Raw genomic sequence first — 13,064 nt, forward strand, 5'->3', positions numbered from 1 at the left:
AAACCATACATAGCATCACTTATTTATTATGAAAGCAATATGTTGCACAGCAGATGTTTTCCATAAATGATGACTGGACAGCAAATATAAAAATCAAGGAACTGACCACATATAATCACAAAAATAAATTTTAAATCCAGTCTACTAAAGACAAAATAATAGGTCTTCTGAGAAAAATGTTTCTCATGATAGGCTAGGAAAAAAAAAAAAAAAAAAACTTTGTAAATAAGACACAGCAAACAAATCATAAAGAAAAAGACTGGTTTTGATTACCAGACATTAGGAACTTTTACTCACTGAGACATCATTAACAGAGTAAAAAGTCCAGAGTTCAAGGTATTCACAATCCACATAACAAAGGATTAGTATGTAACATACACAAACAACACCTACATATTCTTACAAAGACAAAACTAAACTCACTAATAATGTAAAGAATGAACAGGCACTTCAACAACACAGGATATTCATGTAACCCATGATCCTGAGACTTCCAGTTATCAGGGAAATAAAAAGTAAAAATCACAACATTATACCATTATAGACGGATCAGAATGGCTAAAAGGAAAATACTGACATTACAAAGAGCTGGTAAACAGAGCAACTGTAACTCTTAAACACTATTGATAAGAACATAAATTGTTATTAACACAGGTAAAAATACATAATATTAACCATTAATTTTACCACCAAAAGACAAGTACAATGATGTTCAAATGGGCATACTATTCATAAAAGCTTCATGGTAACAACCTGAATGCCTGTCCAACATTAAAATAAGCATGGAATAATCACGGAACATAACACGGTACAGTGGTTAAAAAAATGACAGCTACACACAACATAGATAAATTTCACAATGTTAGCAAAGAAATATTATAAGACATTCAAAACCTAATAAAACTAAAACTACTTTATAGTGTTAAAAAGAAGAAATGGTAGTTATTTGTGATGAGAGATTAAAAACTGTGAGAGGAACTTCTGGAGTCCTGGCAATGTTTTATTTCTTGATCAGGGCCATGGTTTCATGGGCATACTGTACTCACTTGGTAATACACAGTTCACTGGATTGTACACGTCATACAGGAATCAATATAAAAGATTTACTATTTCATAAATCTATCTCAACGCTGTCCAAAAAAACTCAGATTTCCTATTTCAAAATGTTCTATTTGGTACATGAACTTGAATTAAAGCCTGAATCTCACAGATAACAAAAATTATCATCTTTTTGTTACAACCTAAATCATGCCATTCTCTCCCCAAAGGTATACTGTAACCTTAACTTCCATTAATTGTAAATATATAGGATAGCTGTAGATTCAACTCAATGTAATTTAAGATGAGGAAATATTGGAGCAGTGAGAGCCTTTAAACCAGTATGACTATTATGTACTTCACGCCATAAAAGATACACAGGGAATGTCACATGATGACAGAGGCAGATACTATAAGGATGCAGCTGAAAACCAAGAATATCAAGGATTGACTGAAGACCAAAACTAGAAAGAGGCCAGAAAGGCTTCTGTCCAGAGTGATAGAAAGAAAACAGCCCTGTTGACAAACTGGTTTCCAAATTCTAGCCTTTGCAACTATAAAAGAACATACTTTTGTTGTTTTAAACTTCCTAGCTTGTGGTACTTTGTTATGGCAGGCCTGGAAACAATATATCCCTCTATATAATATTAGATTTTTATCTCAACTTCCCATTCAGCAAATGTTACACTATTCTCTCATTTGTTCAACAAAAAACCTAAAAATTTACTCATTTCTTCCATTTGTCATATTCTGCCCTTTTATTTCTACAATTGCCATCCTAATTCTTACCTTACTAACTACATGTAAAAAACAATGCTTAGGCTGGGAAGATGGCTCAGTGGAATAAGTGCTTCCCTGGAAAGTGCAAGGGCCTGAGTTCAATCCCCGGTTCTACCAAACAAAAAAAAAAAAAAAAAAGAAAGAAAGAAAGAACAATACTTATGATAAAAATCACTATTTAAATACTATTTTTTTGGGGGGGCAGCTCAGCCCGCTGTAAGGGCGGGGATGGCACAGCATGTGGTGCCAGGGATCAAAATGGGGTCCCTTGTGTCTGCCTAAGCTTACCTAAGCAGATGCTTTAGACTGGCGAGCGATCTCACTGGCCCTAAATACTACTTACTTTATATTATTTTTGTTTCCAAATTGTCAGACATCCTGTAATGTGATAATCAAAAAATCACTGAGTAATCTGACTATATAGTCTACTTCCTGCAATACATAAATACCATTAGTTCTTAAGGACATATTTTATTTTTTATCAGCTAGCTAATAAATACTTTATTCTTTCATAGTACTTAAAACAATCTCTACTAGATTCAGTATTCAATTAAATATTAACCACAAGCATAAACTTATTACTTCCTTCCATCACATACATTTTATAAATTCATGGCATACTAACTTATGCCTTCAATGCTGATTTCTAATTTAACTCATTTTTAGTTGATGTTTTATTCCAATTTCCCCCTAAAAGTCCTTTCATAAATCCTAACATAACCCCCTACTCACTTATTCTCAAATATAATACTTAAATCACCAAAAGTAACCTCCCTCTCACATCAATATGTAATTTTATTTTCCTTATAAAAAGTAGACTTTCATATTAAGATTATCTAATTTTTAATGTTTCTGCTCAATTCCTGTTTTTGAACCACATCATATTATAGGGCTCTAACTTCTTTCTCAAAGACACATAAATCTTATTTCAAAAAAGGGCTTTTAAACCTGTTTACAGGTGTAAACAATGTATGTTCTTGGGCTATGGCAAAAACAGCATCTATTTTCTCACTTCTTTCTCAAAGACATATAAATCTTATTAAAAAGAAAAGGCTTTTAAACCTATTTACAGGTGTCTTGAGACACCTGTAAACAACATATGTTCCTGGGCTATGGCAAAAACAGCATCTATTTTCTGACAAATGGGAGAAATGAGTCAGGCACAAAGCTAAAATATTCAGTGTCTTAACACAAGGGTCAGCAAGTAATGACTACGACAGGTTGTCCTTCAGCAGAATCTTAGCTGTAGTCCTAGGCTTAAGATGCCTACGTAGGCCCTTTTGCTTCTTGACTTCTAGTTGAGCCACACAATATCTTAATTTTATTTAGAGTCAAGTTTCTGATGTTGGTTAACTGAGCATCTTCACTGTTGTCTTAGCTTTGACTGCTATAATGAAATACAGATTGGGTGGCTTAAACAATAGATATCAATTCTCACAGTTCTGAAGACTGTATCTCTGAAACAAGGGTACCAGCACAGTCAGGTTCTTGATAAGGACTATGCTTTGCAGATGGTTTCTTTCTTGCTACATCCTCACATGGCCGGGAGAGAATACCATCATACTGAGATTAGAGGTACAACATATAAATGGAGGTGCCACAAATATTCAGTCTATAGTAAATGATATAGTATTCTCCCTAATACCTCTTTCTCATCTTTCTCAAGAGTAGACATGACCCTATTACTACTACCTCATTTGTTAATTCCTTGAAATTTAATTTTTTTCTCTCAATTATTTTTAAAATTATTGGTCAACATTGTTCCAAACTACTGTGTTAATCAAGTAAATGTGTTCCAGTTTTGTCTTCTCTCCCTCCCTCCAACATCAAAATGACTCAATCTTAAAAATACTCCCACTCTCTCCTCACTATTCTAAGCTTTGTCCTTTTCGTCTCTCTGCCACTTTCCTCCTTTACTGTGTTCTCTTCTTTCTCTCAAAAAGTTCATCCAAATAGCTCAATCTTGGTATCTTCCAATTTCATACCCTACCCCCTACTTCTCTTTTCTAACTAACTACAGCTCAAAAGCGTACCCTAAAGGGCACCAAAAATCAAAATGCCTCCAAAGAATTACTGGACAGGCTAATTAATTCCTTCACTACACTATCATAATCATTCAAGGGAGAAACCCAAACCTTTTCATATCTAATATTTTCTCTCCACTCAATGATATCCAAACACTATGAAACACATTTCTCAGATCTGTTCCTCATTTCAAATCTATCTACCAACTTGCTACTTATCTCTGCAATCCTCTCTTCCCATGGACCACTGCAAGTTTTCCCTTTCACCTATCTTCATGGTGCCAATAAATCATTAACACTACTGCCAGAGCTCTACAATATTCTCAAACACAGAGTTGCTGGGTGTGGGGGCACACACCTGTAATCCTACCACCAGGGAAACTGAGGTAGGAGGAACTGTGTGAGTTTGAGAACAGCTTGGGCTACATAGTGAATTAAAGGCCAGTATGAACAACAGGGACACCCTGTCTCAAAAAGAAGAAAAAAAAAAGTTACAGTTGACTCAGTACTTATGTGGGCTGTTACTCCTACTAGAGTCTAACCTCCTCAAAAAAGGAGGGGTTCTCCCCCACCCCAGTGGTCTTTTATCTCATAAAGCCCTCTTTTTCACTGATGTTGCCTTGCCAATGGAAATCTAAATTCTTCCCTCAAGATTCAGCTAGAAAACTAGCTGCTTTTTAAGTCTTCCTTCCCCCACATTTAAACTGTCCCTTCCTTCATAATCCCAAACTACTGTTTACATTTTTAACACTAAGCAATATATTCTTAGTTGTATCTGCAGAGCCCTTTATTGCAATTTAATTGCTGTGAACAGCAATTCTGTGAAAGGAAGTTCTCTGTATTAGACAATTTTATGAGATAAAATAGAAAAATTAGGTAACTAGATTTAAAAGACACACACACCTTCTAATTCAAATATTTTGGTAGCCAAATCTTATATTTCCTAATGGCAAAGTTCAAAAACTCCATCAGAGTCCTTTCTGTATAAGAACTATTGTTTTAACTAAATATTCTCTCTTCCCTATTTGAAATAACCTATTTGTACTCATTTGAACTTTACCTATTAAGATATAGCTCAAAAGTTTAACCTCTGTTAATTAGCTTTGCTTGACTAGCCCAGACTGATCTTTTTATAAGCCACATTTGAATTGGTATGGGGTGTGTGTGTGCATGCATACGCACGTGTGCATGTGCACACATACCTGGGTTCTTTCATGTGTTAATTTCATAAGCCTGAAAGTAGCCACTATCACATATTCTACCAGGGCATTCTCTGCATTGCCACACATGGTGATGCCCAATCACCTGTTTCCTGCTTGATGCTCAGTAATCTCCAATCTATCCCTAATTTTTTGTTAGCCAATTTCTAAGCCTTTTATTTCTTAGACCATTCATCAACTGTAGTGACTAACTGTACCTCACCAAACTTTAAAAGTAAATACCTATTATTCAACTCATTCCTCAAGTTTACAACTTGCAGGTCAAGGAAGTATCTCATTATCTAGGAGGAGAAAATCTTGACTATTTTATATGACTGCAGGGGGCAGCAAAGCAACAGCAGTATCACTAAAAACTTTCTTCAGGAACTTCAGATGTTTTATATTTTAACATATGCTTAAGTTTCTCAGGGGCAATAGTCTTTTGAGGATGCTATATACAAATTTCAACAGCCCCTTCTATATTTAAATATTTTTCATTGTTAAATATAAACTACAACAAAATGCCTATACCCTTTTACATATACATGGAAAATAAGTTTGATAATCTATGCATCAAAATAGCCACCTTTCAATGGACTCCTTTAAAAATCTCAAAAGTTGAAAATACTTTTCTAATTGGAAAACAAAAATAACCTCATTTCCTAATTTTATTGTAAGTACAGAGAAGAATATCAATAATCTGACTACATAAATATTATTTCCTGCTAAGAATATCTTCATCAATATTACTAGGTTCCAGCTCTGATAGGCCTTCTTTCTGTTATTCAAATATTAAGTCAACTGTGGGGTTTATACCATCTTTAAAAGAAAAAACATTATGAATCCTGTACCACTGTACTAATACACAACATTAAACAGAAGGTAGCAACTTGAAAAGGAACAGAAGTTCCTAACAGTTATTTCAATTACAGTTCATTCTATCTATGAACTAGTCAAAATGTCATTAGATAATCATATACTTAGTCTTAATATTGTTTATAGAAATGAAGAAACTACAGCTGACATTGAATACAACTGCACATTTGCATAGTTCCCCAAAGTTTATGTTGGTGTAATTTTTTACCTCCTTTAACAAACAGATTAGCAGAGATTTAGAGTGACTGCTAGAGCTATTAACATAAATTCATGAATTAGTGGGAAATGATGTTCCAGTCCTGCACTCTTAACAAGGTTTGAACCTTTTATTATCTATGTACCTTCTCATTTAAATCTCTTAAATAATAAAGAAATTGAGAAGCATTTTCAAATTTGTCCTTTAAAATAAAAGCACTAGTATATCTCTAAGAAGACTTAAAATCTACGGAGTTTACTGTCTGACTTCATCAGTAGTTAAGTTGAACTTACAGCCATAAGTAATTATCTCTAATTTAAATCAAATTAGTAGAGCCTGAGTCCATAACATTTGCAAAATGAACCCTAATTGAATCCAGAGTAGCTATGACTAAATAAGAATTTTTCTTGATGATCACTGAAAACAATAGCACAAAATGTTTTAATAATGGCAATCACATCTACCATAGATAATCCACAGAAAGTTTTTCTGTGAACTCAATCATACTAGAGTTTAGAAACAGTAATATTTAATACTTCTGTTTTTTTAACTTAAGTAATTACATATAATATTTTCAGGCAGAGTCAGAGCCCCACCTCTGTACAACTATTTTTTTGTATTTGCCCCTTGGTCATGGCACTAGTATATTTTCATTAAAAAATAAACTATCTTAAAAGTTTCCACTTGATTCCTAAAACTGAGACCAGAGTGAGATGTACCATAATTAAAGTGAAATGCATTCCACATACGCTGTTTAAACCACACACCTGTTAGGTTAAATAATACAAAGCTGATTTTGCAATTCCAAAGGGTAAGACTTGTGGTTCTCCCAAAAGGTTCAGCAAACACTTGAAATTCAAAATAGGTAAGATAATGGGGGAGAAGTAAAAAGGGCAAAGGGATTAAAAAAAAAAAATCAGTGGAAGGCCAGCCAGAGAGCTCAGCAGATTAAAGCACCTGCTTAAGCAAACGCAGATCCCAAGGGTTTGAGTCCAAGCCTGCTGTGCTGGCCCCACCTCTGGCCCAGGTGCTGAGACTGGGATTGAGATTGGGCGTGGCTGTGCAGGCCTGTAATCCCAGTGCTGTGTAGTGAGACCCTGGAGACCCTGCACTAAAAATACATAATACATAAATAAATAAATAAATAAATAAATAAATCAATCAATCAGTGGAGAGAACTATCTCAATGAACATCTTTAGGCTTATTAATGTCTTCCAGTTAATACCTCAAATTTAAAATATATTTGCTTTCCAAGACAGGAATAACACTGAGCATTCACCTCTTTCTCTAGAGATATATTTCCCATGTGGCATTCTAAAAAACACAGATTCTGCAACATAATAATAAGTATTATACAAAAAAAAGGAAAGTAAAATAGAATATGTTACTTTTTAGACACCAGTCACAATACACTTAATTACTGAGTGCACTAAATGTGTGTGGCTAGTCCAAACTGAAATGATCACTACCTGTAAAACATCCACAGGATTTCAAAGATTTACTATGAAAGAAAATGTAAACATATCCCAATCTTGGTATCAGCTGTATAATAACCTAGTATTCTGGTTATCTTGTACTAAGCATATTAAGATTAACTTCATTTGTGGCATCAGGAAAACAAAAGTATGCAGCTCACATTATATTCCTACTGACAATGTTGATTGAGACGGTATTTAATTTTGCTGTTGCTAAACTTTCAAATAAACTCATCTACTACTCATGTGCCAAGAACATGAATATACCTACACTGAATAAAACAGTGGAATGCATTTTTCACAAGAGTGATCACGTCTGGCTAACATAGTATTAAAAATGTCACAATGAACAAACTTCTTGGGAAGAAAGAACCGGAAGGCGATATAAATATTTTAATCTCAAAATAAAAATATCTCAACGCCTAGGTTCTACTCCCCAATCTTCTACAAAAACTATCAATCCAGTAATAGAATCTGGCATTGTTTAAAAACAAAATTCTCCAGTGTCTGTGATTTGAATACACCTATAAACCCTACTTTTGCTGACCACTTGCTATCTGGGGGTAGTGATTTATATAAGCTATCTCTAATCTTTGACAGTAGAGACCAGTTTCCTGGAAAACAATTTTTCCATGGATGGGTTTTTTTCTTTCCTTTTACTAGAATATGTTGAGAACACATAATAATTATATACCCCAGCCCTAGTATCACTATCTCAGCTCCACCTCAGATCATCAAGCATTAGATTCTCCTAAGTACATACCCAAAATTCCTCCAGGCAAAATTCCCAGTAGGGTTTGCACTTCTATGAAAATCTTCTAATTCTGCTAGTGATTGAACCTACAGTTGTAGATGGAGCACAAGCAGAAAAGTGACAGGTGGGGAGCTGCTGCTATTAATATAGGAAAGGATGTATGTGCAAGAACTTAAATATAATTTTAAACAAAACCGTATAAGGCAATCAAAAGTATGGCAGATTAATGGTGTTCAGAGTTTTAGATATGACTGCCTGGCACACAAAATCATCTTTAAATTCCATTGCTGACTTTAGATGATATAATACTTGTTGTCAAGTTTTGTGATCATTTTAATAGGCTAGAGAATATGGCATAAAATATAGTATTTACTAATTTTAATAAATTACAGAATAGCAAAATACTATTTTTTGACAGGAATACATCACAGCCAGTTTCTCTTCAATAATCTTCAAATAATTGGTAAACTTTATTCCAGAACTATATAAATATAAAATTTACACCTCAGTTGTTCAGGCACTAAATTATAAATATGTAAGGAGAGTTAAACCTTCCTAAGAATCTAAAATCCAGGGCTGAAGAGATAGCTCAGTAGAATAAGTGCTTGCCTGGGAAGCACAAGGTCCTGAGTTCAAACCCCGGTACTGAAAGGGGGTGGGGACTATCTAAAATCCAAAATACTCTAAAATTAAAATCATTTTCATCAACAAAATGATACCATAATTAGAAAATTTCATAAATGACATACTATGAAACCTTGCTTCATCCACAAAACTACTTAAAGGTCATATAAAATTACCTTCAGGCTATGTATGTAAAGATGTGACACAAATGTACTTCATGTTTAGACAAGAGTCATATCAAAGATCTACCATTATGTATGTTAAATATAACAACACACAAAACACTTCTAGTCCCAAGCATTTCAGATAAGGAATACTCAACTTGTTTGGAGTAATCAAGGTAAATCAGGAAATACATGTACAAACATGTAACTGGCCAACCTTTCCAATTCCTATTTCTGATACTGCAGCTAATTGCAAGAAAGAGTTAATCGTTTCTGCTTGCTTCTAAATTTGATTCATTTCCCAGGAATATATGTTTAGGATTTGGAAAAACTCATCATATTGGCAACATACACTCTTAGCCCCAACCTGATGTTACCGGTAGAATCAAAATAGAAGCTAAATATGACTACTCTTTCTACTCCACCTTTTCAATGTAACTACTAATAAATACTCCATCAAGTGACCTTATGGAACAGCCAAATCTTAACACACATTTAACACCACTGAGGAAAGATTCAACTATTTTCCATACAAATATATGGATAATAATATGGTTACATTCTTATGTTTTGAAAACTGGCCTTTTTATCTCAGGCAAACAACAAATATTAAGGACTACATACTCAGTACAAATACAGTAAGTCAATTAACTTTTAAAAACTCAATTATTCCAGATACTAGAGTAGAATTTAAGAATTGTCAATACCAGGTTAAATGCTATAAGCTGTTAAAACATAATAAATACTAACATCTGACTGTTACTGCATTCCATACACACTAATCATTTACTCAATTATTTCATTTAATCCATAAAACTATCATATTAGGAGATAATATAAACCTGCCAATGGTTTAAATCTGTAAGTGGTAGTCTATTTGTACAAACTGCCCTTTTAGTAACTAAAGCATGCATAAACCAGAAAAGAAAGAGAAGTTATAGAATTATACCATTATCATATGTCTAACCTCAACACTCTGACTCAATCTTTTAAAAATGATTTTTAGGACTTGGGAATGTAGCTCTGTGGTAGATCACTTGCCTATTATACCCAAGATCCAGTGAGACACACACACAGAGGAATTCCTTTCCTTATATATCTGCCTTTATACCTAATAAGTTACGTATAACTCACAGTACCACATGTACATCTCCATCATGAATAACAAACTGACCAAAAATCACCTTTTTCCTTTATTTCTACAAAAACACTGTTAAGAACCTTGAAGTCAGGACTTTCATTGTGTGTTTTGCTTCCAAGTAACTATCAAGTAAATAAAAAATACTTCTAAAGGTCCTCTAGCATATCTTTTTTTTTTTTCTATCATGTTCTAAACAATCATCTTAAGAAAGCTTGTTAAAAATGTGAAGTTGTAGCTCCCAGAATCAAAGTGGGACCTTAAAAAGATGTATCTATCTTCTCATTCATCAATACCACATCTCTGTATATATTCTTCTCAAGAAAAATATAAGGAAAAATGAAATAATTCTGATAATGAACTGATTAAGGTTATCACAAAGAAATGTGGATTTCAGAACTAAATGAAATTTGTCAACTCAGAAGCTGTTATAAACCTATTCCTCTCTATCTTTGTACCTAGGAATCACCTAGGTTTAAAAAAATAAGTGACAATTTGTCAACTTGTAAAATTCTCACTTTAAGAAGTGAGTTTTTAAATAGGATAATATATACCTCCCCAAACAAACAGTAGATTTGACAAATTTGCTATGGATTTCAGAGTATGAAATCTATCAGTTACAAGAGATAATTTTAACAAATTGGTAAGAAAAAGTTCACTACAGTAAAGACAACAGCATATTAGCAACACACACACACACACACACACACACACACAAACTAAATAAAACAAAACATTCTCATTAACAAAGCATCTTACCAAATGTAAAATTCTTTAACTCTAAAACTGGATCTACTTAAATTTAGGTACATGCCAAACCTTGTAAGTAGTACCATGACTGTTCATACTAATGTTAGTAGTTAGATCAACAAGTTGTTAGATCAACACAAAGCCTATATGAAGAAAATTACTTCCAGGCTTAATAAGGTCCCTAAGTCACAACAACTGGGTCCTATACACTACTGAATTCTAAAGTAGAGGTTACTGAAGAAAAAAAAAAAATTGCCATGTAAGAGTTCACAAATTAGGGATAACACTATAAGCCAAAAAAGGAAGCCCTTTAAGTGAGCAGTGTATAGTTAACTCCAATCTCTTGTCTATGTCTACAACTCTAAGAGTGATTCTTGAAGATTTCCATTTACACTCCTCTAAATCTGTTTGTATGTACACACTGCTTAAATTTTGATGCTCTATAAAAAACTATCAAGCTCTTCTAATAGTGAATTATTGAAGAGATTTTTAAAAAACAAAACTCTTCACCCAAGTGAAAAACCAGTGTTCCCTCAAAAAGTAATCAACCTCATTTGCACTACTTTGAAATTATTAGACAAAGTCTGCCTCCTGTGTCATCTGTTCACATTACTCTGTCTTCCACAGAGCTTTGCCTAACTGGACAGATGTACTGGTTGGGAGGCACAAATATTCTTTCAGTCCTTAACACAAACTAAGTCAGGAAAGTAAACTGCTCATCCTCCTTTCAACTATTCAATCTCAATTGTAAGCACCACTTAATGGAACGTAGGAGAAGCACACAAATTCAATTTAAAGGAATAATAGCATTAAAAACTGTTTTGGAAGCAAATACCTGGGGAGTGGCTATACAGAAAATCATTAGATAGCATGTCATCTATCACACTACCTCTGTGTAAATCAGAAACGTTCATTTAATATAGGACAAAATCTGATGCTTTGCACACCAGTAAAATGGGAGTGAATTCTCAGCCTAAAGAGAGTACTCGATCATTGACTGCCTCCTTTATAACCAACTACCTTGACTCCTCTATCCGCATTATCCTTTCTTCAAAAATTACACTACTCTTTGTAGTATGATTTCACGATACGCTGAGAACAGGTCTTTGAGGAAGTGTATGTTTTACCTCTCCACCTTCTCCACCAAGTAAGCAAGACCTCTTGAATGAGTAACAATATTCCGGTATTACTCAAAGACATTCAGAGCTAATCTCCAAAGAATGGTCGTCTCATTTTTTTCAAATCATTGTTATCTATTCATTACCACATACCACTATTTTACTGGCATCAAAAGCAGATATTTTTACATGATCACTAAAAGCAGGCCCCCAGTCTCAGGTATTTGTATACAAAACGTAGAGAGTTACTCGCAAATGTGACTGGAAAACTGTACCACAACAAGAGGTCAGTGAGAAAGACACAGGAAGAGAAGAGGTGGGAGTTCATTTGATGAGGAACAATCCATACACTCAGGTACTGATCCTAGAACAAATAGGATTTGCTTAAATACCCAGGGACTGCGGGGGAGACGTCCCACAACTAGCAGGCAGCAGCGACGGGTGCTCCATCCAAAAAGAAGAGAGGCCACTAGGGCAGAACGGGTCCGGAGGACCCAGGAAAACTGAAGGGGATGCTGCAGCAGGGTGGGTTAAGATGGTGCCTTCAATCGGAGGAAGGCCACGAGGGCTGGACTCGAAGGTTTCAGCGTTGGGCTCTGGTCTTAGGGTTTCCGGGATCAAGGTTCAAGTTTCAGCGGGAAGGGGTGAAAAAAAGAGGCGGCAGGCGTGCAGCCGGCACCTTCACCCAGCCCAGAAGTCCGCGTCCTCAGCGAGGGAGCTGGGAAGTAACGGTCCCCGGCACACGCGCAGCTCCGCACTCGACACCAAGGCACCGGCGCCGACCCCGGCCCTCGGCGAGGAGCCCGGCCCAGCCCTTCCCCGGCCTCGCCCCGGGCGCGGCCAAAAGTTTCCAGCCAAAGTCCGCCGCACCGCTCGCTCCGCCAACCGCCCCGCGGCAGCAGGCAGCACCGCCGGCCCGGCCCGGCC

At 35.3% G+C, this 13,064-nt stretch overlaps 1 protein-coding gene across 5 annotated transcripts in view; it reads right to left on the bottom strand.

Annotated features, from left to right (window-relative positions):
* Positions 1–12,615, bottom strand: part of Nectin3 (nectin cell adhesion molecule 3) — a 117,249-nt gene extending 104,634 nt beyond the window's left edge. For 2 of the 5 annotated variants that reach the window (XM_023702071.1, XM_023702067.1), the window contains exon 1: positions 12,530–12,611. In XM_023702071.1, coding sequence (XP_023557839.1) covers positions 12,530–12,587 — 58 coding nt within the window. In that variant the 5' untranslated portion in view covers positions 12,588–12,611. Of the gene's footprint in view, positions 1–12,529 lie in introns of all 5 variants that reach the window. The other 3 variants (XM_023702064.1, XM_023702066.1, XM_023702062.1) reach the window with 3 other exon arrangements.
* Between the last annotated feature and the right edge of the window lie 449 nt (positions 12,616–13,064).

Source organism: Octodon degus, unplaced genomic scaffold (genome assembly GCF_000260255.1).
Source record: "Octodon degus isolate 3935 unplaced genomic scaffold, OctDeg1.0 scaffold00007, whole genome shotgun sequence".
In the NCBI taxonomy this organism is placed as follows: Eukaryota; Metazoa; Chordata; class Mammalia; order Rodentia; family Octodontidae; genus Octodon; species Octodon degus.